The 21,495-nt window shown below is 51.3% G+C and overlaps 8 protein-coding genes across 8 annotated transcripts; 5 read left to right on the forward strand and 3 right to left on the reverse strand.

Moving 5' to 3' along the window:
- Nucleotides 1-69: 69 nt before the first annotated feature.
- On the forward strand, nucleotides 70-2,017 carry BDV14DRAFT_202450 (MDR family MFS transporter; the record flags this gene model as incomplete). Its single annotated transcript, XM_073774042.1, has 5 exons — nucleotides 70-159; nucleotides 212-241; nucleotides 295-1,092; nucleotides 1,146-1,293; nucleotides 1,350-2,017. 5 exons carry the CDS (start codon nucleotides 70-72, stop codon nucleotides 2,015-2,017), a joined length of 1,734 nt encoding a protein of 577 aa, XP_073625787.1.
- A 217-nt stretch (nucleotides 2,018-2,234) lies between these two features.
- BDV14DRAFT_177679 (uncharacterized protein) lies at nucleotides 2,235-3,934 on the reverse strand. Its single transcript, XM_073769466.1, has one exon. The coding sequence runs from the start codon at nucleotides 3,866-3,868 to the stop codon at nucleotides 2,672-2,674; it is 1,197 nt and encodes a 398-aa protein (XP_073625788.1). The 5' UTR covers nucleotides 3,869-3,934; the 3' UTR covers nucleotides 2,235-2,671.
- Nucleotides 3,935-4,936: 1,002 nt separating this feature from the next.
- Nucleotides 4,937-6,477, reverse strand: BDV14DRAFT_210292 (MFS general substrate transporter; the record flags this gene model as incomplete). Its single annotated transcript, XM_073775862.1, has 3 exons — nucleotides 4,937-5,450; nucleotides 5,518-6,317; nucleotides 6,374-6,477. 3 exons carry the CDS (start codon nucleotides 6,475-6,477, stop codon nucleotides 4,945-4,947), a joined length of 1,410 nt encoding a protein of 469 aa, XP_073625789.1. The 3' UTR covers nucleotides 4,937-4,944.
- A 3,784-nt stretch (nucleotides 6,478-10,261) lies between these two features.
- BDV14DRAFT_191319 (peroxidase family protein) lies at nucleotides 10,262-11,281 on the forward strand (the record flags this gene model as incomplete). Its single annotated transcript, XM_073771473.1, has 5 exons — nucleotides 10,262-10,361; nucleotides 10,421-10,613; nucleotides 10,665-10,712; nucleotides 10,759-11,033; nucleotides 11,094-11,281. The coding sequence occupies 5 exons, from the start codon at nucleotides 10,262-10,264 to the stop codon at nucleotides 11,279-11,281; spliced, it is 804 nt and encodes a 267-aa protein (XP_073625790.1).
- An 870-nt stretch (nucleotides 11,282-12,151) lies between these two features.
- BDV14DRAFT_202454 (uncharacterized protein) lies at nucleotides 12,152-13,180 on the forward strand (the record flags this gene model as incomplete). The annotated part of the gene is made up of 1 exon (XM_073774043.1): nucleotides 12,152-13,180. One exon carries the CDS (start codon nucleotides 12,152-12,154, stop codon nucleotides 13,178-13,180), a length of 1,029 nt encoding a protein of 342 aa, XP_073625791.1.
- A 669-nt stretch (nucleotides 13,181-13,849) lies between these two features.
- On the forward strand, nucleotides 13,850-14,431 carry BDV14DRAFT_202455 (GNAT family N-acetyltransferase; the record flags this gene model as incomplete). The annotated part of the gene is made up of 1 exon (XM_073774044.1): nucleotides 13,850-14,431. The coding sequence occupies one exon, from the start codon at nucleotides 13,850-13,852 to the stop codon at nucleotides 14,429-14,431; it is 582 nt and encodes a 193-aa protein (XP_073625792.1).
- Nucleotides 14,432-14,615: 184 nt separating this feature from the next.
- On the reverse strand, nucleotides 14,616-18,875 carry BDV14DRAFT_177683 (Hydantoinase B/oxoprolinase-domain-containing protein). Its single transcript, XM_073769467.1, has 3 exons — nucleotides 17,744-18,875; nucleotides 15,575-17,695; nucleotides 14,616-15,527 (listed from the first exon to the last, which is right to left on the reverse strand). The coding sequence occupies exons 1-3, from the start codon at nucleotides 18,725-18,727 to the stop codon at nucleotides 14,700-14,702; spliced, it is 3,933 nt and encodes a 1,310-aa protein (XP_073625793.1). The 5' UTR covers nucleotides 18,728-18,875; the 3' UTR covers nucleotides 14,616-14,699.
- Nucleotides 18,876-19,203: 328 nt separating this feature from the next.
- On the forward strand, nucleotides 19,204-21,487 carry BDV14DRAFT_202457 (Zn(II)2Cys6 transcription factor; the record flags this gene model as incomplete). Its single annotated transcript, XM_073774045.1, has 5 exons — nucleotides 19,204-19,247; nucleotides 19,301-19,429; nucleotides 19,484-20,165; nucleotides 20,213-20,552; nucleotides 20,601-21,487. The coding sequence occupies 5 exons, from the start codon at nucleotides 19,204-19,206 to the stop codon at nucleotides 21,485-21,487; spliced, it is 2,082 nt and encodes a 693-aa protein (XP_073625794.1).
- Nucleotides 21,488-21,495: the final 8 nt, after the last annotated feature.

The following is a 21,495-nucleotide window of genomic DNA, read 5'->3' on the forward strand; positions in this document are numbered from 1 at the left end:
GTAGTGTTGAGTGGTGTTTGTAAGTGCCTTTGTGTTACTCTTTTCGTTCACTCTGTACACTAACCAGCCATGGCCTCAACACCCGATGTACTCGACAATGCCACGAACAGACCGCCGCTCAGTCGCGCACGCACATATGTCATACTCAGCTGTCTTTTTGTGTGTAATGATTTACCCTAATTCAATCCCCAAGCTAACCTTTGACCTGCAGCTCTCACTCTTTACCGCCGCACTCGACTTTGTACGTACATTCAACCAACCCCAACTTCTCTTTTGTCTAACGATATCCCCAAGACGATCACAGCTCCCGCAAGTCCCTCCATAGTCGCAGCCTTCCACTCCGGCTCAGCCTACACCTGGATCGGCTCCGCATACCTCCTCGCAAACGCAACAGCCAGTCCAGTCTGGGGCAAACTAAGCGACATCTTCGGCCGGAAACCCATTCTCCTAAGCGCAGTCTCCGTATTTCTCATCGGCTCTTTACTCTGCGCCGCAGCGCCAAACATGGGCATGTTCATTAGCGGGCGCGCGATCCAGGGGAGCGGATCGGGCGGCGTCGTTATCCTGGTTAATATCTGTATCACGGATATGTTTGATTTCAGGCGCAGGGGGATGTATCTGGGGTTGACGAGTGTGGTGTGGGCGCTTGCTAGTGGGATTGGGCCTGTTCTGGGTGGGATTTTCACGCAGTTGGTTTCGTGGCGGTGGAATTGGTGGATTAATTTGCCTTGTTGTGCTGTGACGTTTGGGGTTCTGTTCTGGGTTCTTGATATCGATACTCAGAACCGAAACCAGGGTCCGAGTAACGGCGAGAAGGTGTCTTTTCGTCTGGGGCTGAAGAAGGTTGATTGGCTTGGTATTACCTTGATCCTAGGAGTGACACTAATGCTCCTGCTTGGGTTGAACTTCGGCGGTACGAGTTTCGCCTGGCGCTCGCCGACTGTGATCTGTCTTATAATCTTCGGCGCAGTCATGGTTCCGTTGTTTGTGGTTAGCGAGGCGAAGTATACCCAGCATCCGATTATGCCGCTGCGACTGTTCAAAAAGAGTCAGAATGTCGCTGCGCTGCTAGTTTGCTTCTGCCATGGGTTTGTGAGTTCCTCTATACTCGTCTCAGTGGATCTAGCTGTTTTGACGGTTTTCAGGTCTACATCTCAGCCTTCTACTTCATCCCTATATTCTTTCAGGCCGTCAAGGGCACATCAATCATGATGTCCGGTGTCCTGATTCTGCCGATTACAATCGTGCAATGTTTAACCGGTATCGCGACGGGGTTCATTATCAAACATACCGGTAAATCACCCATTCTACCTAATGACAAAACATATGTCCGTATACTGACACCAAAGTCGATCCAGGCCACTACCGCATCCCCATCATAATAGGAATGACGCTCTTAACACTGGGCTTTGGCCTCTTTATGTACATTGACGCTTTAACACCATTAACAACAATTTGCATCCTCGAAGCCCTAGCAGGTCTAGGCGTAGGGTTGAACTTCCAATCACCACTCATAGCCTTACAAGACAGCGTCGACAGTTCTGATTTTGCCACAGCAACAGCGACATTTGGGTTTACAAGGAATATCGCGACGTCATTATCTATTGTGATGGGAGGCGTGATATTTCAGAACGGGATGGCTACCGCGAATCTCGACACCACGGAATTCAATGGCGCGGATGCTGAAGCGAATGTTGATCTTGTTGCTTCCTTGCCAATGGCTCAGCGTGACGAGGTCAGGGCTGCTTATGTGAATTCTTTGCGCACGATGTGGATTCTTTATACCTGTGTTGCGGCGGTGGGGGTTGGTGCTAGTTGTTTTTTGCTTGTACGGGGGAAGAAGGAAGCTGGAACGGATGCGGAGGAGGATATTAATGCTGCGCTGCCGGGTGGTCGGAAGGCGACTGCGCAGGCGCCGGGTGATATTGTCCTACGAGAATCTCACGGGGATAAATGCATCGGTGATCTTGAGGGGGCTATACAACCCGGTCAGAGGGTCAGGGTGTATACTGAGTAGGGCGATTGACGCGGGACTACCACGAATCAAGGCGAAGGGTTAGAGTCAGACGGATCCTGGGTTTAGCTTGCAGTTGCTTGAATCGACTACATAGCCCTGGTAGGGTAGGCTTCCCCTGCAAAGGAAACGCAGCTTTAGGTAATCAAGAGGGAAAGCCCTAAGAACACCCGGGCGGACCTAGGTTTCCGGTGCGGATGGTATCTTTGGATCTACCTGCATTGTCCTTCTGCCTCTATTTACTACGTACTGGGGCAATCTATTTATTACCTTAAATAAGAGAGTAGCATTGACGAGTAGATAGACCCACGCCTCCCAATCCCAGGACATCATATCAATCATCCTCACAACCCTCAAACCTACTAAACTTAGGCTTCTCCTTCCCAATACCACAACTGAGAACCGCTACAGCCCCCATACCCGCAGCAGCCACATAAAACGGCAACCCCATCCACACCCACTCCCATCCAAACCCCTGCACAAGCAACCCACTCCCCACGGGCCCCGCCAAACTCGCAAAAACAATACTAGACATAAGCGCCGCACTATAAACCACATTAACCTGGCTTGGCTTCACAGCAGCACCAAGCAAGCTCATCAATAAGCCCGTCGTGCAACTCCCGCATGCCACAAGTAGTAATCCAACAACCTCAACGGCTATCCCCGGTGCGAAGCTGTGGCAGTTAGTGTAATTGAGAGGATGGCGTAGCGCCGGTCACGCACCCAGGGTGTCCATCCGCGCGGGGTTGCAATGTATTTCGTGACTAGGGGGAGGAAAGCCAAGACGGTGAGACCCTGTGTGCCCTGAAATAGTGAGAGGAGGACGTTGCCTCGGCTGTAGGGCAGGGCGAATTTTGCGGCGGAGTATTGCAGGCCAATCATTGTGAAGAGGTCTCGGGCGGCTGTTTGGGGAGCGAATACGGCTAGGAGGAGCAGGGCTTGTCGGTTTGATGTTAGGATGTGGAGAGGAAGAGCGAGAGTGTCGGTGATACGGCCCCAGAAAGATGACGTGGTTTTGGCGGCCGGGGGCTCCGAGGGTATATATGGTTGTGATGCAAGAGATGCTTCTCGAGTAGGCGAACGACTGTCTCTGAACCCCAAAGTCTCAGGAATAAATGCCGTCACCAAAAACGTCCCCCCAAACAGCACAACCAGCGCCAACACCAACACAATCCAAATATACCCCCTCCCCATCAAAACAGCACTTAACGCAGGCCCACAAAACCCCGCAAAAACATCAGCCGCATGCAAGAAAAGGAAAACCTGCGCACGATCCTCTGCCGCCGTAACATCAGTAACCATGATATGCACAAGGCTAGAAGTAACTGCGTCGCCGCCGCCAATGAACAAAAAGACACCAGATATCCAAACCCAGCGCAGGCCTACGAACCGGAAAAAACATACTGCCACCACCCAGGTCAGTGAAGCGCAGACGCCCGCACCGCTTAGAATCAGCACGCGTTTGCGGCCTACCCGCTCTGCTAGCAGGCTGTAGGGGACTGTGCATGCTAGTGCGGCGAAGAGGGGGACTAGTTGCTGGTAGCCGCGGATTAGGGCTAGTTCTTTTTGTACTGCTTGTGTTTTGCATGGGTCTGTTGTTGGTGTTAGTGTGATAGCCCCGGATGGAGGAGGGTGTGTCGCGTAGTAGTCGTGGCAGATTGTGTTCTCCATTACTTGCGTTAGTGCCGCGGGCTGTAAGTAGTCGCCTAGCATCATTGTAAAGGCGAAGATGCAGTGGAGGGGCGTAACGCGCCGCTGTAGTTTGGATGGGATGCGCGCGTTCTGGGCATGATTGGGGAGGAGAGGGATAGATTCCGAGGCGTTGTCTATATTGAGACCCGCCGTCGTGGTCATGATGTTGCTGATTCCCGGTCAACAAGAGGCCGCGACGGGTGAAGTCGATATGGATGGATGTTTAGGTAGGGACTTTAAGACAAAGGAGTATAAAAGCAGGTCGCTGTGGTTTATCTATAATCGCCTGTCTAAAACGCGTTATCTAACTTCGCTGCCTAGGTAATCGATGACACAGCAAGGTCTACCCCTAGCTTTTTAGTTAGGGTCCCGGCAGTAGGGGTCATGGCCTCTGCTGTACAGGCCCTCTCCAACGAAGTCGATCTATGGATGCTCAATGGAAAGACTCGAATAATACCGGGCCGACAGTCACGATGGCGCAACATTGTTGATTATTAAACGGGTGCCTACGTAGCCCCTAAAAAATAGCATGCAGGGAGAACAAAGAAACTCGGTAGAACCCGCCACGCCAATTCCTCTGCTGGGAATAGAGCCTTCACCCGCGGCGTTTTTAGGGCTGCCGCTAGGGACGTGACTCGTGAGGCGCTTCGGGGATGTTCGGCTCTGCTCCGCCACGCTACCACCATCACCCATGGTCGAGGCCTGATCCCTGCGACGTCGAGAAAATGCAGTGGCCTAGTCTCGTTAGCACGTTTAGCAGTGCGACAAAGAATGGACGAGACTCATATCGGGTAGGTTTGCCGGAGCCTGAAGCCGATGATTGACCTAGTTTCAGGGTCTAGGTTACGAGCTGGAGCTCTGTAGTCCGGGAGGCTAGGCAGATAACATTCTCTGGCAATAGAAACGATAAGCATGTTCCATCTGATACCTATTACTACTTAGGAGGCTTAGCATAGCTTGTCGCCCTTGGCGATATATCCACCACTAAGCCAGTACAGACTACAGAGTCCCTAGGTAGAGACGTGAGTTGACAGGGTTCAGGCCACGTCATCTAAACCAAGGTCCCCTCAGCTTCATTTGCAAAGGAATTCCCCGCCTCTTCATTTTTGTGATTTGTTGCTTGAAATACAAAATTGGAGGCTAGTCTGAAACGGTTGCGCTTAATGTTTACTTATGTGACTATAGTAGGAATATATAACAACTAAGATATATTCAAGATACCGTATTGCTGCATTAGATCACCCCTCTCTTACACCCGTCAGCCCCCACATCCACCTCGGCCTAACAACTACCAAAAAGGGCGCAGGCAACGCAACGAGCAGCGTAAACCCTAGTAGTGAGTTGCCCCAGCCGTACCCTAGCCGGTCGTACATGTACGGCGCTGCCACCGGCATAAAGGCGCCACCCACATAGCGGAGCGGCAGCACGGCGGCAACAGCCGACGCCGAGCGGTCACCAAAGATATCCACAAGATAGTTCATGATCGGGGTGGTGCTACTGGAAAGCGAGAATCCACACAGCAGCGTTGCCAAGGCCGGTACGATCCAATGGAGCCGCTGCTCCACCGACCATCCGTACAGGAAGAGGCCGACGGGGAAGGCGATCATCGCTGGGAGGATGGGGATCAGGCGGTTTTCAGGGCACAGTGGAACTCCTTGGTCTGGCTGTTTGAAGGAAAGGCCGCGGAAGAGGAAGTAATCGAGGGCGAATCGGCACATTATTGCGCCGCTTAGGGTGCCGATTGCTGCGTGGGGTTAGATGGTGGTCATTTGATTGAAAAGGAATACTTGGGAGAGAGGAACATCACTTACTCATGGCGATGTAGATTAGACCCGACTGGCTCTCCGAGAAGTTGTACGCTTCTTGAAAAACAGTAGCCAGTGTCGCCGCAAGAAGAGATATGTAAGCAAAGAGGAGAGCCAGGTACAATCCCATCAGCACGGCAATCCGAGACTGGCTCAGTATAACAAATGGGCGCACCGCAAGGAGAGCCAGCGCTTTGAATGTTGCAATACTCCACCCTTGGAAGTACGTTTGTCGCGGTGTGGCTGCTTCTGCTGCCTGGTCGGGACTCGTCTTCTCGAGTACCTTGCGGCGAATAACGGGCACATATGTCTCCCTCAGGACAACAGCCATATTAACCGCAAGGACAGCGCTGAAAATAGCCATGAGCCAAAACGTCCAGCGCCAATTCAGGTACTGCGTAATATAACCGCCGACAATGGGTCCCACTGCGGTTCCCAGGATAGGAATCAAACTGGTCAGCGACATGGCGGATCCCCGCTCTTGGATGGTGAACAGGTCTCCTGTAATAGCTGGGTTCAGGCAAATTGACGAGACGGATGCACCAGCGAGAAACCTAAACACGATAATCATAGCGAAGCTATTACTGAATCCCGCAATCATGGTGAAAATCACGAATGTGAAGTTGAAGAAATGGCAGACGGGCGCACGCCCCAGACGCTCAGATAGCGGGCCGATGTAGAGGGGCGCGATTATTTCTCCGAGGTTGGGGACTGTAATGAAGAATACTGATAGGAAGTCGTCGTGGTTGTTGAAGTCTTGGGCCATTGCTGTGCTGGCTGGGGAGCAGATGACTAGCGACATGTTGCTGGAATTTGACATTAGCATAGCTTTTACTTGCAGATACAAGACGTGGGAACGTACAACATAAGGGACATCAAAGACAGAGCAATCAAGATAAGCCATTTCCTCGTTTTTGTCCAGTTTTGCGGTAGGGAGGGATCGGTAGCATCCAGATCCTGAATCATCGAGTTTGCTTCCTTTGCGACGCCCGTGGTGACGGCCTCCACGGTCATCGTCGGCGAGAGTATGTTAGCGTTACCAGCAGAGTACTGACTGGATATCATGACGGCTTGATCAAGTCAGTCCTGTCGGACCAGAAGGATCCAGAAAGAAATAGCTGGCGGGAACCAGAGGGAAAAGTAGAAGCCTAACATCTTTTATGATAGCGAAAACATGCCATGTCATGCGCATCGCCCTAGAAGAGGCTCGCTCTCACTAGGGCCCAATCAAAGCTTGATCATCGCAGGATTACAGAGTTACATTCAGCCAAGCTTCTGTGCCTAGATAATTGGCGTATACCTTTCTCGAATCTAGTCTAGATCATCTAGTGCATCTGCTAGGTATCCGTCCGGTTACGCCGTCCAGACTCCAGAGCCGCTAGATATCACAGTTTCAGATCGGAGCTGTCTGAATTCATATATATAATTAGTAAAAGGATGCCGTCACAGCGACTCGTTCCCTCAGGTCCTTAGTTGTGATTCTTCCGCTGATGAACGGGAGATACAAGACGTTCCTAAATCTTTCCTACCATCCCATGTGAGGATTCTGGCGCGTTCACTAACAATGGGTACCTTGGGATCTCTTTGTTCTGGAGGGGCCGGTGGGTACCAGCACCTAAGATCGTTCGTTTAGCCGCATATGGATCCAAATTATAAAAGGCAGGTGGTTACGGAGCGGGCCCGCAGTTCCAATGCGACGGAGATAGCACCAACGAAAGGCTGCATCAAACCAAGACAGACGCAAAATTTCGGCAGGAGAGGCGGAGTGTGGAATGGGAAATACGGGGAACGAGCTCCGTTGCACTAGATAGAAGGGTCAATCCCAAGGACGCTCATCTGCCGTTATGAATGTATTGCCGCAAGTGACGGCCCGTAACTCAGAAGACCTTGGCTGTTGGAACCAATATTGCAGCATAAGAGGAGCACCTTATACGTGATGCACAAGTGCAGTAAGCGCACTAATGAACAAGGAGATGTGGGACATTCTCGTTACGGTGGACTTTTGAGGATTGCTGTAATCCGCAGGGACAGTGGGGGACCTGGCTGGTACCTCTGCTTCTTTTTCATATAATGGCGTATTAGGAAATATGGTACTCACACACAGCGATGTAGTATAGGGATGCGTGGATTGCGGCTGAGCGGCTCTATGAATCCAAAGCGGACCGCACCCGGACCCGAGCCCGGACCCGCTTTAGGGCTGTTTAAGCAGTACCTAATGAGAAGGATAAAAACGATGATGGAGATTCTGTATATGATGATTGAATTCGCTTGAGTCTTTAAAGTTGCAGGTACCTACCTACCTACCGCGGTAGTATCGGCCGTTCTTGCCATTCTGCGGCCAGACCATGACATCCTCGACCGTGATCTTCCTGCATCATCCTCTCAAGCAACACCATGGTTTTACCCTACATCTTCACGCTCGATATCCCGGAAAGCTCAAGCTCATGGCTAATGCTTCAGTAATCGATACCTCTGCGGGAGGCGAGTTCATCGCTACGTCTGTGTAATGTCGCGTTCTGCCCCCAACCGTGGCGCCTACGTCATTATATTCTGAGTGGACAATTCTGTTGAAATAGGTTAAAGTACAGCCTTGTGCCAAGCAGCCATACTTATCTTTTTGTTAGCCAGCTATCAGCGTGTTTGCTTCCTGAAACATTATAGCCCCATGTCAGCTGACTCATAGGGCACAAGAGCATCACCAGGGACCCTTGCACGTGGTTTTCTATACATAAATGGCAGAGCCTTGTATCCAAGCACCAGCCTTGCGACAACGCAGGGGCCAGAGCCCTGGGAGTCTCAAAATGCTCCGTGTCAGATCCCTCTCCTGTTCATGAACGAGACGCTGGACTATTTCTCCCCGCCCAGAATATCGACGAAGAAATAGCGAATCCCCTAAAGCGAAATGGATCGAAACAATACCAGCACGTCAATATGCATCGATCGCGAGGGCAACCAAGATATTACTCGGTACCCGTGCTCTGAAGACGGCAATCCAGCGCAGTGCTGCGGCGACGGCGAAGTGTGCGCTTCGAACGGACTCTGCGGTTATATCGAGCCCAGGGGCGGCTTGAGCTATTGGCAGAATACATGCACAGTGCCGGGCTGGATCAATGGGACGGTAGAAACATGTCCGATACAGTGTGCTCACATTGCGAGTATGTCCTCTCCTCTCCTTTTCTCCTGCGACCATCGCCAGCTGAAGAAAAACCTTACCGTTGTTCTTTGCAAATCTAATACATTCACATCATAGACTCCGGGAACGGAGTCAAAGTTTGCGGCAGCGAGCTCTATTGCTGCATTGGTTTTGAAGGCTGCGACTGCAACAACTCAACGCAGGTTTTCTCTCTTCCTGCCGTCCGGATCGTCACGACCATTACCTCGCCCATCGCATCCAGGTCCAGTGCCACAACATCAGCATCAACATCAACCTCGCTACCAAATTCTTCAGCAGAGTCAACGACGTCATCGCCAACTCCGATAACAGGAGGATCAGATACACACAATACCCCCACGTCCTCGGACAATAAAATGGGCCTCGGTCTGGGGGTAGGCATCGCCGCGGGAATTTGCATAACTATCGCCGCTCTTGCGGTAGCCTGGTTCGTTCTTCGACGGCGACAAAGAGCTGAGTCTAGCTCGAACAATTCAGAGAAGGGGTATGCTTATAAAAGAAAATCAAGCCTGCAAGAGGCCTTGGGGTCGCTGCGGCTACCACACGAGTTGCCGGCTGGATCGGACATGTCGCTCGAGAGAAATAAATGAGTACTGTATATCTGTGATAATTTTGGCTGTTTGATGAGATTCTGCCTTGGTAATTAGTTATTTCATGACTTATGTACGAATATAGATTTATTGAAACTTGATCCTGCAACGCGGGCTATGTCGGGATGTGGAAACGTCGGTTGCCTAATTCAAATAGATAGGCGATATACCATAGAATAACTGTATGCATCAATGATCCTGCATGAAGATAAGCACCGTGGCGCATACCAAGCACTGTCTTAAGAAGTGCAGACTAAACAGTAAAGTATACTAGACCCTAACTCCACACCTTCAGTAACATGGAGCCAAAAAAAAACCTTGCCTAAAGAGTAATTCCATTCGAATACGAACCCCTGCCGCATGAAGATATGACGCAGTAGCGGTGTCTCCAGTCTCCACCGACTCGATCCCTCGGGTTCTCTTAGACTTCTTGATCCGGGTATGGGTACGAGTACGAACAGCCACCCAATAAGCGGTGGCTGTATACCCAGACTGTTTCGAGATCGGCCGCGTCGACGTCGCAGAATCCGAACCCGAGCTATTTTCGTTCAACGCTGTGCCGCACAAAACATTATGCTGTTTGGGCTGGCCAATTGGGTGAATATTCTTGGGTTCTATACGGAGTGCGAGAGGGGGTCGACGGTATATGGTGTATAGATCTGCGCCTCAGGATCCGAACCCGAGGTGCTCCGCTGGGTACATATATTTCTGTGGAGTACAGTTATTCTGGACTTTAACTGAAGAATCTAGGTCTCGGTGTCCGGATTGTAGGTCCATGTGTAATTTGGTTGTTTTTATTGGGTAGCCCTGTGTTGCAGGAGGATGTATGTGGACATGGGTAGCTCGGGGTACGGAGTTGATTGTCGGTGCCTGCCTGGGACTGGAAGGATGTATAAAGGTCCCAGATCCCTCATTCTGCTCTTACCTTGATCGTTAGACTCTTGTTCTCGCCTCCGATATTCAATTATTTTCACAATAGTTCAGCATCATGAAGTTTTCTCTCCAAACCGTCCTCGGCCTCATGGGTCTTGCATCCGCCACACCCTACCATGACAACCATCAGTGGAAGCCTCCTGGTCATGAAGACTGTAAGACTCTTACCTCTCTGTCCAGTCGACCTGTGTCAGCCCACTGATATCCTTTACAGTCCGTGGTCCCTGCCCCATGATGAACACCCTCGCAAACCACGGCTACCTCCCTCACGATGGCCGCAACCTCACCCGCCCTGTTGTGATCAATGCCCTCAACCAGGCGCTGCACTTCAATGCTTCCCTCGGTAATCTCATGTTTGATATGGCGCTTGTTGCGAACCCGGAGGAGGGAGCGGATTGGTTTACCCTGTATGGCTCTTGCTCATGAAGGTCTTGGGGAGAGGGCTGACAATGCCATAGTGACCATCTCAACCGTCACAATGTCCTTGAGCACGATGCTAGTCTCAGGTACTTCCCCTTTGATTCCCAGCTCAATACATATTAACAGTTCCAGTCGCGCCGACGCGTACTTTGGCTCAAACCACATCTTCAATGCGACCATCTTCGCTCAAACACAACACTTCTGGACAGACAAGGATACACTTACCGCCGCCATGATGGCCAACAGCAAGCTCGCCCGCCAGGTTATTTCCAAGGCCTTCAACCCGAACTATACATTCACCGAGAGCACCGAGAACTTCAGCCTCGGCGAGGCTGCAGCCCCAATTATTGTCTTTGGCGACATGAAGAAGGGTACGGTTGAAAGGGATTTTGTGGAGTATTTCTTCCGTAAGATCCCCTTCTCATCATCGTTCCAGTTTAGGGCTTTTATTAACATGTTGATCGTAGTGAACGAACGTCTGCCCCACGAGCTTGGATGGCAGAGGAAGAGCCAGGAGGTGACACTGGCTGATATCACAGCCGTGACGACGATGATCGGTGAAGCGGCCAACCTGATTACGGGCTCGAGCAGTTCTGCTGCGTCTGCCTCTAAGCGGAAGAGAATGGCTGATCTTCATGCTGGATGGGGATTCTAGGTTTCTGGGTGTATATGATGGATATGTTGAGAGTGGAGCTTTTCAGGGTATTCCGTGAAAAGCCGTAGTCTGATAGTTGAATATGGACATCACTCTGCCTCCGTTCCCTTCTATTATGCTCTGGAAAATGTATTAGAACCTAATGTAGGAGCAATCCTCCATCGCGCCTTGTTACATTGTCTATAGAGGTCATAAGGCGCGACCCGTCGTACCTGCCTTATCTATTGAATTGATTTGTAAGCATTTTTTTTAAATTAAGGAAGGAACAACCCAAGCTAAATTCCTGTGTATGGAAGGTACGAGGTCTAGGGCACCGGGCTTCTATAGACATCAGGGCTGTTGCTGGTGGAGGAACACGAAGAAAAAAAGGAACAGCAGGCAGACGCCAAACAGAAAATAACCGTGCGGGCCAGTCTAACTAGACTTGGAATGATCTTCGTCAGCCTGGCCTAAGCTGAGACTGATGGATTTCAGTTCTTGCTTGCGTTATGACTAATCGCCTTATGCGCGAACCACGACCTTAAAAGGAATTGACAATATTTAGTACATGACAAGCCTAATTCCAAGACTCACAAGTCTGTGCGCCTCCTGAGATATCTACCTGACTGAAGTCATTCTCTTATCAATCGTTCCTCATGGACTCTGTTCTTCCTGGTCGCCGGGCCCATCGCAAGTCAAGAGCTGGATGTTTTCAATGTAAGAGAAGAAAAGTCAAGGTAACTACCTCAATTCCTTCTATACTATGTCTAACTTGGATAGTGCGATGAAGGCAAGCCAGTCTGCCACAAATGCATAGTGCATGGCGTACCGTGCTCATTCAACTCGAGATCTCGACAAACTCTCGGTGATCTATCAGACTCTTCAACATCCATGTCTGGTCATGTTCCTGAGAGGTCAAGACGAGCATCACCAGTTCCCCGGTCAGACATGGGGCAGCCTCCACCATCGTTGGCCTCCACGCCATCCACATCAGACCTCTGCATCGCAGACCTAGAACTCCTCCACCACTACATGATCAACACCTGCTATACCCTCTCCCGAGTACCCGCCATCCAAGCGTTCTGGCGCGACCAAGCCCCGCGCATAGGCTTCCCATCCCCCTTCGTCCTCCACGCCATCCTCGCCGTCTCAGCCCTGCACTTGGGCCATTTAGACCCATCAAGACGAGCCTCCTGCATCGCGCAAGCGCGTACGCACCACGACGCAGCAATCACAGCAGTGATACCTAACCTCGAACAACTGGCCTCAGAAAACACAGTTGCTCTCTTCCTCTTCTCCTCACTAACCTGTATTTTCACCTGCGCGACGGTCCATGGTGCCGACGAGGGAAACTTCCTCCTGCTCTTCGAACAAGATAATCTCTCCCACTGGGTCCATCTCTTCCGCGGGATAAGGATTATCCTCGAGCACGGAAACGACGATCTCACGAAGGGCGCCCTCGCACCTATCTTCACGAATGGTGGGTTTCGCACCGCTGTTCGTCGGGACCCTAAGACCCTCGATCAAGGGCAGATGTACGTCTGCGAACTCCGGCAGATGGTTGACACTGAGCATGCACATGATGAGTCTCTGCGTCAGGTTTATCAAGCTGTCCTTGACAGGTTGGCATGCACGCTCGTGGTAACGCTTAAGCCCAATGTCCTCGAGACAGCAGATGTATTCGCCTGGATGCTTGAGTCATCTGATGAATATTTGAATTTGCTAAGAAGGGGATCCTCGACCGCGCTTATCATCTTCTCGTTCTGGTGTGTTGCTGCGAAACAGCTTGATTGGAGTTGGTGGGCAAAGGGGCTTGCTGGACGATTGTTGGGTCAGGTACATGCAAAGTTGAACGAGAAAGGGAGGGTATGGCTGCGGTGGCCAATAGAACAGATTGGGTGGCTCCCTGGGACGAATTGACGTTAGCAAACGGCGGAGGTATTTAGTAAATACAGAGACCTATAGGTCTGCATAAGATGATTCTACCAATGTTCAGAAATGCTGAAAGCAATCCAGGATAACACAGAATCAGGGCTGAGTCATATCACGGTGCTTCCAGTCCAAGCAAGTATTCACGGCGCTATCATCGGGATAGCCTGATTTTTGACCCAAGAAGAATGCCGTCCTACATTAAAAGGCCAAGAGCTCATACACCTGAATTATGCCTCAATTGGTCAATTGGGGACTGAGACTTTAGGTGTACTCCCTATCTTGGTCCCACCCTCCAATAACGGGCCAGGCGGCTGGGGTATTCTTCAGCTGAAGGTGATAAAACACGAAGGAGTCGATATTTTCCAAATTGGGCCAAGTCTCAACTCACTTCCTTCCGTATGCGTATTTCCCCGTGTCTTCATTTATAAGCGTCCCTGACTCCCAGCTTCATCTCCAACATCGGGACGCGGCCGGCATGACTCACAGCCCTAGTTCCCGCCCAGGGACGGTATAGATCATAGATAACAACAACATATAAATGAGGAGAATAAGAGTCATAGCCAGGACAGAATAAACATAAATACCTCCTCATCCTTTCGAATATTCAAGTTCGATATCAATTGTTTCTTTCAGACAATCAACTTCTGAATTTTCAATATGGCCGAACCTCTTGCCGCCACCAACGTCGCCGCAACAACAGAAGCAACAGCAACGATGCCTGTACCTGTACCTGCTATACTCCTCGCAAACACCACGCACATCCCAACAATCCAGTCCCTCTCGACTCTCGCATTCACAAAATACATTCCCTTGATTGGACGTCGTCCGGCGCCCATGGACGTGGACTATCACGCAATTATGGCAACACCAGGAACAACAGTACACATCCTCACCACCACCACCACCACCACAAACCCCAACCCCCCACCCTCAGCCGAAAATGCAGCCCAGGTCCAAGTCCTCGGCGCAATAACACTAACAGTCCACACTTCCACAAACGCATTGCACATAAACAACCTCCTCGTCGACCCCAATCTACAAGGCTGCGGGTACGGAAAATTACTCCTTTCCTTTGCGGAGGAGAAGGCGAAAGATTTGGGACTGGGAAATGTTACCCTCGCGACGCACGAACAGATGCTTAGTAATATTGCGTTTTATTTGAGGATGGGGTTTTTGGAGGTTGGGAGGGAGGAGGTTGATGGATTTAGGAGGGTGAATTTTCGGAAGGAGGTGGTTTGATATATCTCGCTGATGGGACTTTGGTGGGAGCAAAGCAGGAGGGGTAAGGGGCTGATTAGGGTTTGGTGGTGTTAGGGAGGGGTGGATTGGATTGGGTTGAATAGGAAAGCGAAAGACGGGCGGGAATGGTTGTACATCGTCTTTTAAGGAAGAATGGAAATGAGGTGTTGAATATAGAAGTTATCTTGAATTGAGTAAGAAGAGAGAATCTAGAAGATGAATGGAATGGTATATATACATAATCATGAAATCAAGTTCAAGCAACATATTAGTTTCCCGTGGCAATGTTATGCCTAACACCCAGCGACCCATTCGTCAAGAATGATCTCTCCTGCTGCTTCAACTTGAAGCCCTTGCTTTCCTCATAGACTTTCTCAGCCTTGGACGGGTCAACACCATACCCACCACCACCAGGCGTAAGGATAATCACACGATCACCGACGCCAAAGTGCGACGTCTTTCTAGGACCAAGAGAGACTTTCTTCGTAGTTCCCGTGACGGGATCCTTGCGGATCCAAATGTTCTGGCCGCGCTCGCCGTCTTCACCACCCTCGAGACCGTAGGGCGCCGTCACACGTCGATCAGTGAGGACAGAAACCTGCAGTGGCATCGTGAACTCAATCTCACGGTAGCAGCCATCACCTCCGCGCCAGCGACCGGCACCACCACTGCCCTTGCGGATCGAAAACTCGTGCAGGATAACGGGGTACCGTTTCTCGAAGATCTCGGGGTCCGTGATACGAGTGTTTGTCATGTGCGTGTGAACAGCGCTGGCGCCGTGCCAGCCTAGACCTGCACCAGCACCACCGCAGATGGTTTCGTAGTAGCCGAAACCCTTCTTGACCTCACCGGTGACAGGGTCAGTGCCACCGCAGCCGAAGGAGAGGTTGTTCATTGTGCCTTGGGAGGCGGCCGCAGCGTTGAAGGCGCGGAGGACGAGATCGGCAACCTTTTGGGAGGTTTCGGTTGTGCAGCCAACTGTTGCAGCAGTCGCCGAAGGCGAAAGGATAGTGTTGTCGGGGCAGACCACCTTGATGGGCTTGAGGCAGCCTTGGTTGAGGGGAATGTCTGTAGAAATCATGCAGCGGAGGCAGTACTGGAACATGTTAGTGAGGGTTAGGTGTCAAAGGGTTATTTACGTACCATGATGACGGAGTATGAGCAGGTTGGAGGAGCGTTGAGGTTGCCAGAGTGCTCTGGACCAGTTCCGGTAAAGTCAAACACGGCATTACCAGTCTCCTTGTCGATGGTGACCTTGAGCTTGAACGGAATACCGTCATCATTGTATTCAGTAGCCTCAAGAACACCGCCTTCGTACTTGGCAGCAAACTGCTTGAGCAGGTCGCGCACCGCCTGGGCAGCGTTGTCCTGAATGGCGTACATATAGAGCTGCACGACAGGCCAGGTGAACTCCTTGACCAATGATCGAATCAGCTCAATACCCTTCTGGTTGGAAGCAACCGCGGCCTTCAAGTCGGCAATGTTCTCAGTCAAAGTTCGGGTACCACTACAACCGGGGAACGACGCCGGCTCATCATACAGACGCTTAATAAGACCAGCTTCATCAAAGACACCCTCTTTGATCATCTTGAAGGACTCGATGGCAGCGCCTTCTTGCCACAGCTCAGTAGAGTTGGGAGGCATCGAGCCAGGGACGATACCACCAATGTCGGCATGGTGACCTCTGTTGGCAACGAAGAAGATGATCTCCTTGTCCTCGTCATCGAAGACAGGTGTGATAGTGGTAATGTCAGGCAAGTGGGTACCACCAGCTCGTGGGTGGTTGCTGATTATCACGTCACCGGGATTCAGGTCGGCCTTGTGTTTTTGCGCCTGGTAGGCAATGGCGGAGCTCATGGATCCAAGATGGCTAGGGATATGAGGCGCGTTAGCGACAAGACCACCGTCTGCTGAGAAGATGGCGCATGAGTAGTCGAGACGCTCTTTGATGTTGACTGAGATAGAGGTCTTCTCCATGGTGTGTCCCATCTGCTCTGCCACCGTCATGAAGCGGTGTCCAAAGACACTGAGCTGTACAGGGTCGACGACGTCGGTAGTGACACTCTGGGTGTCAGCGCGGTCGACCTCAAGAACAACGTGTTCAGGAAGGATGATGGCCTTGCTGAGGTGGTCGACGACGATGGTCTGGGTCTTGTCGATGATCATCGCAGGACCGTTAATGTGCGCACCAGCGCTGATGGACTTGAGCTCGTACACGGGCGTTTGGGTCCAGCCATACTTTTCGTAGAAGATCGGGCGGGTGAAGATAGGAGTTGGGCAAGGAGTCAGGTCCGCATTGTTGTACTTCTTGAGCTCCTCGAATGGACTAGAGATGTTCAGCACGCGGGATTTACCCACACTGCGAACACGGACATCATCGATCAGGATATTGCGAGATTGCGAGAAACCAAACTCCTGGGTGTGTCTAGCTGTGAAAGCGACGCCGGCATCGCCAACTTCTCCAGGCACAGCAATCATTAAAGAAGTGTCACTGCCTTGATATCTCATGTTCAAGAAGCATTCGTGCTCAGTCAGGCTAGCATCGAAGCCTTGAGCATCCAGGCCCTTGGCACCGCGAGATGAAAGCGAGTCCAGGCGAGTCTTGATTTCAGGCACAGCCTCTTCAGAGAATGTGATGGCCGAAGGCTCTTGGTTCTCGACAACAACATCGGCCAAAGCCATACCGTAGGCAGACAGAATACTAGAATAGCAGGGGATAATGGCCTTCTTGATGCCAAGGTCACGAGCAACAAAGACTGCATGTTGACCTCCAGCACCACCGAAGCACCCAAGGTTGTGGCTGGCCGCACCATAACCGCGACCCTCACTGAGGGTGCGGATGGGGCGAGTCATAGTGGCGTTCGCAATAGCCAGGAAACCGAGAGCAAGTGTCTCGGGGGTGAATGGCTCACCGCCGTCCTTCTCCCTGTTGACAACCTCAGCTAGAGCGCTGAACTTCTCTTTGACAGTGTCAAGATCCAACTTGCGAGGGAAAAAGTCGGGGATGATTCTGCCAAGGAGGAAGTTGGCGTCAGTGACCGTCAGAGGGCCGCCTCTGCCGTAACAAGCAGGTCCTGGGTTGGCACCGGCACTGCTGGGGCCAACTTTGAGGAGGCCGCTCTCCCAAGCCAGAATAGAGCCACCACCAGCGGCAACGGTGTTGATATCCAGCTGAGGAGTCTGGATAGTGACCTCTGCCAGGGTGTTCTCAAAGATGTGCTCTAAGGCGCCAGAGTATCTGGCAACATCGGTACTGGTACCTCCCTGAAAACTGTTAGTTTAGATCCCGTCGAACGATGTAAAAATGCTTACCATGTCGAAACCAAGCACAGGCGTACCATCTGCATCATCATAGCAAGTCCTTGAGAGACCGACGACGCCTCCTGCAGGGCCACTCAGAACACCTCTCAAGCCGGTAAACTTGTTCCAGCTTGTCAGACCACCATCCGACTGACAAATCAGAAGCTTGTTGGCACTCTCATCTTCGAGGTGTCCCTTGAAGTTCTTGCGGAAACTTTCGAGGTAAGCAAATGTCATAGGAGTGAGGTAGGCATCTGCAACGGCAGATTGACTTCGAGGCACAAATTTTGCCATGGACTGCAGAACAGAGGAGGCCGAAACTTTGAAGCCCATCTCCTCCGCAAGCTTCTGAACCTGAAGCTCGTGCTCTGGGTAGGTATATGAGTGCATCAGACCAATGGCAATGTTCTTGAACCCCTGCTCTTTGAGCTTCTCGAGATCCGCACGAACGGCATCAAGGTTCGGCTTCTTCATGATTCTTACGACCTCGCCAGTCTGGCCCATGACCAGAGCAGGATCTGATGAGACATCAATAGTGGTATCTTCTGATTGCGGGGCTTCACTAGCACCCTCAATAGTAATGCGCTCGTCCACTTCGACCACCGATTCGTAAAGCTGTTCTAACCGCTGAACAGAAAGGTCGAATAGGTTAGGTCTCGTTTGGTTGCCAATCAAAAGAATGTCTCGGAAGCCCTTTGTGACAAGGAAGGCTACTCGGTCTCCTTTTCGCTCCAACAAAGCGTTGGTAGCGACTGTTGTTCCCATGCGGATAGACTCAATGGGCTCGAGGTCTAGTATTGATCCCCGGGGTATCGTGGTCGCCGTAGCGATCTCGAGAATCTGTCTGATACATTCTGTTGGCGCGTCGTCGTACTCATCTGGACATACTGAGAGGACTTTGAAAACGATGTGTTCTTTGCGTCCAGGTACCTCGGCCCAGGCGTCTGTGAAAGTACCACCCCGATCGATGGCAATACGAATTCCTTGGGATGCCATGATGAATGTGTTGGAGGGAAGAGTGGGATAGAGAGGGGTGGTTAAGGCGGGTGAGAAGAGGTGAGTAGGAAAAGAGACGAAAGGGGAGAAAGAGACAGAATGGTTGGCATGTCGATATTCCAAGAGCCCTCCTGTTTATATCATTCGCAGGACTCCAAAGATAAAGGCACCGGTGGTGGAAGTCCGATGGGAGTGTGGGGGAAGACGTGCTCCATGATGGCGGCAGATCACCTGATTGGCTGCCTCGGCAAGTGCTGAGTTGCCGGTCGGTAACATGATAACCACCCGCCCATCGCCGACCGGCAACTCTTATTCTTTCCTACTACAGTCACCACGGCACTGTCACTGTCATGCCGTTTACCCCAGACCCCAGGCCCACTCTAGATTTCGATTTCCACGCGGCCTGACTGTCCCAGACGTCCGGTATTCATGAGTTGACCGGACGACAGGCAAATCCACTTTAGCGTCACATCGCAATGAGTAGTAGCGGACTAAGGCGCCCGCGGCGGCTGTTAGCAGCGTGAGTCTCCAGCTGATGCTGCTGACAGAAGGTCGTTAACATTTCCAATGTAGCTGTCATAGGTGTCATGCTCAAAAGACCAAGTGCTCCGGGCAGCAACCGTGCCTGGCCTGCGAGACTACCGGCAGGGCAGAAACATGCCAGTTTCCTCCAAAAGAGCGACAGATCAGAGTTCCAGAGAGGTTCGTTGTTGACACTGCCAAAAGGAGCAGAACTGATTTATGTCCTGTGTCCAGTTATTTGAACAAACTTGAAGAAGAGAACCGCCGTTTAAGGGCCGTCGCTACTCGCAGCCCAGCATCAGGAAGCGAGCGTAACACAAACACTGGTCTCAACGACGATGATCAAGACGAAACCTCGTCGTTGACCAAAGAGGAAAGCAATCTGTTTAATCCGCTGTTTGACAGACATTCCGAGAACCCTGTTCATGAACGGTCTCTGGAGCCAGGGTTTATTGGTGAAGCATCATGCGCTGCTTTCAGCAACCGACTTTTGTCGTGCCTCGACGATACCTACACTCCATCCACGTCTGGTCTTTCGAACTACCACCGTCTCAATACCCGTGAACGAGCACCAATGAATCAGGGCGCGGAGTTTCCTGAGAGAATGCATGTCAAGCTACTGTTGAATGTTGCTCGACGCTTTATAGGGAATTACCACCCGCTCTTCCTCGAAGTTACATTCATGCGAGAGGTCGATGCAGTCTACCGAAGAGAGCTTATTCCGTCGATGCTCTGGCTTTGCAAGTTCTACGCTCTTATGGCGTTAGGGGAGATCTACACCCAGAGGAGAGGCGTCGGCGACAACAACAGAGTACCCGGCACCAACTACTATATAAGGGCAGTGCATCTGCTTCAAGAGAATCAGGACTTTTATGAAGAGCCTTCATTGATGCAAGTGGAGGTTTTAACACTTTTGGTGAGCAACCATCATCTTCTCAGCGAGCATTCCACTAACAAACACAGGCATGGGCATCTAATATACTCGGTCGTGTTCGAACCGCATATTGTTATAGTGGAATCGCTACTAGACTCGCCCTTAGCCTAGGGATGCATCGATCAGCTGCAAGGCATGTCACGTTAACGCCAGTTGAACGAGAGAGTCGACGCCGGACGTGGTGGGTACTATACTTTTTCGATCGCTTTTCTGCCTCGAAACTTGGTCAACCCCTCACAGTGAGGGACGAGGATATCGATGTTGAAATGCCGAGTATGGATGGGTTGACAAAGGAGGAGATGGCTGAATTCCTTGACCCTCGAAACCTCGTCATCAACATCAAGCTAGCACGAATTATTGGGAATATTCGTGAGTCTTCTGCTAACATACTTGTGTGCTCAATACTGACTTCAGAAGTTACCCAGATATACGGCATACCCAAGGCTACGAAAGGATTATATATCAACCAAGTGCACAGCATTCTTAAGCAACTTCGAGCATGGCATGATGAACTGCCTTCAGACATGCGTGTCAGAGAGCGAGGCACGCCTCGGCCGGTCGCAAGCCTTCACCTCGCATACAACCAATGCATCATCCAGACTACTCGACCGGTCCTCCTTCATCTCTTCAAAATGCAATTTCAACTAGGCTCCAAAGCACGCGAAGAGCCGACACCGCGGCAGAACATCTCCTCTATTACCCTAGCACTAGCTGAAAGCTGTGTCAACGCAGCGCAAGCATCGAGCCGTATCGTCGAGGGTCTCTTCCTGGACGGCTCAATAGCTACCTTTGGCTACTGGGATGCTCACCATATTTTCTCTGCTGCAATGATTCTTATCATGTCGGCCATGATGAAACCAACAGCAGTCAACTCAGACTACCTTGAGACCCTGCTTAGCGTTCTGCGGTCATTGAAAAATGATGGAAATATCCCTGCAGTCGATTTCTGCGAAAGGCTATCGCACATACAGGCGTGCGTCTCATCCCTACGCGCCACAGGCCGGTTTGGCATCGTCGGCGCTGACCCTCCTGCAAGAGGACATCCCTTAGCTGCAGCAGGACCTTCGAGTGCTACCCCAGCACAGGACCAGGTATTCCACACACCCACAAGCATAGACAATACAGTAGACGGGGGCAGCTCGGAAATCATCAACTGCGATAGTGTTGACGTTCTCGCAAACCCTTTGATTGGCAGCTTTTTGGACCGAAATCAGGTGCAGTGGATGGATACTTTATTCTCAGAAGACGGTTCGCTGAAAGAGTTCGCCTCGGAGATAGAGGAGCAGTTTCTGTTTGGACTATAGCGCTCAAT

The sequence above is a fragment of the Aspergillus stella-maris genome (assembly GCF_047715825.1).
Source record: "Aspergillus stella-maris strain CBS 113639 unplaced genomic scaffold BDV14scaffold_47, whole genome shotgun sequence".
Taxonomy (NCBI): domain Eukaryota; kingdom Fungi; phylum Ascomycota; class Eurotiomycetes; order Eurotiales; family Aspergillaceae; genus Aspergillus; species Aspergillus stella-maris.

What these genes read in the sequence shown, in the direction of transcription:
- BDV14DRAFT_177679 (XM_073769466.1), bottom strand. Translation starts at nt 3,868, where the DNA reads ATGACCACGACGGCGGGTCTCAATATAGACAACGCCTCGGAATCTATC.
- BDV14DRAFT_177683 (XM_073769467.1), bottom strand. Translation starts at nt 18,727, where the DNA reads ATGGCATCCCAAGGAATTCGTATTGCCATCGATCGGGGTGGTACTTTC. An exon ending in CTGTGCTTGGTTTCGACATG is followed by an intron (nt 17,696 to 17,743) that starts GTAAGCATTTTT and finishes AACAGTTTTCAG; the next exon opens with GGAGGTACCAGTACCGATGT. An exon ending in GCTCATACTCCGTCATCATG is followed by an intron (nt 15,528 to 15,574) that starts GTACGTAAATAA and finishes AACATGTTCCAG; the next exon opens with TACTGCCTCCGCTGCATGAT.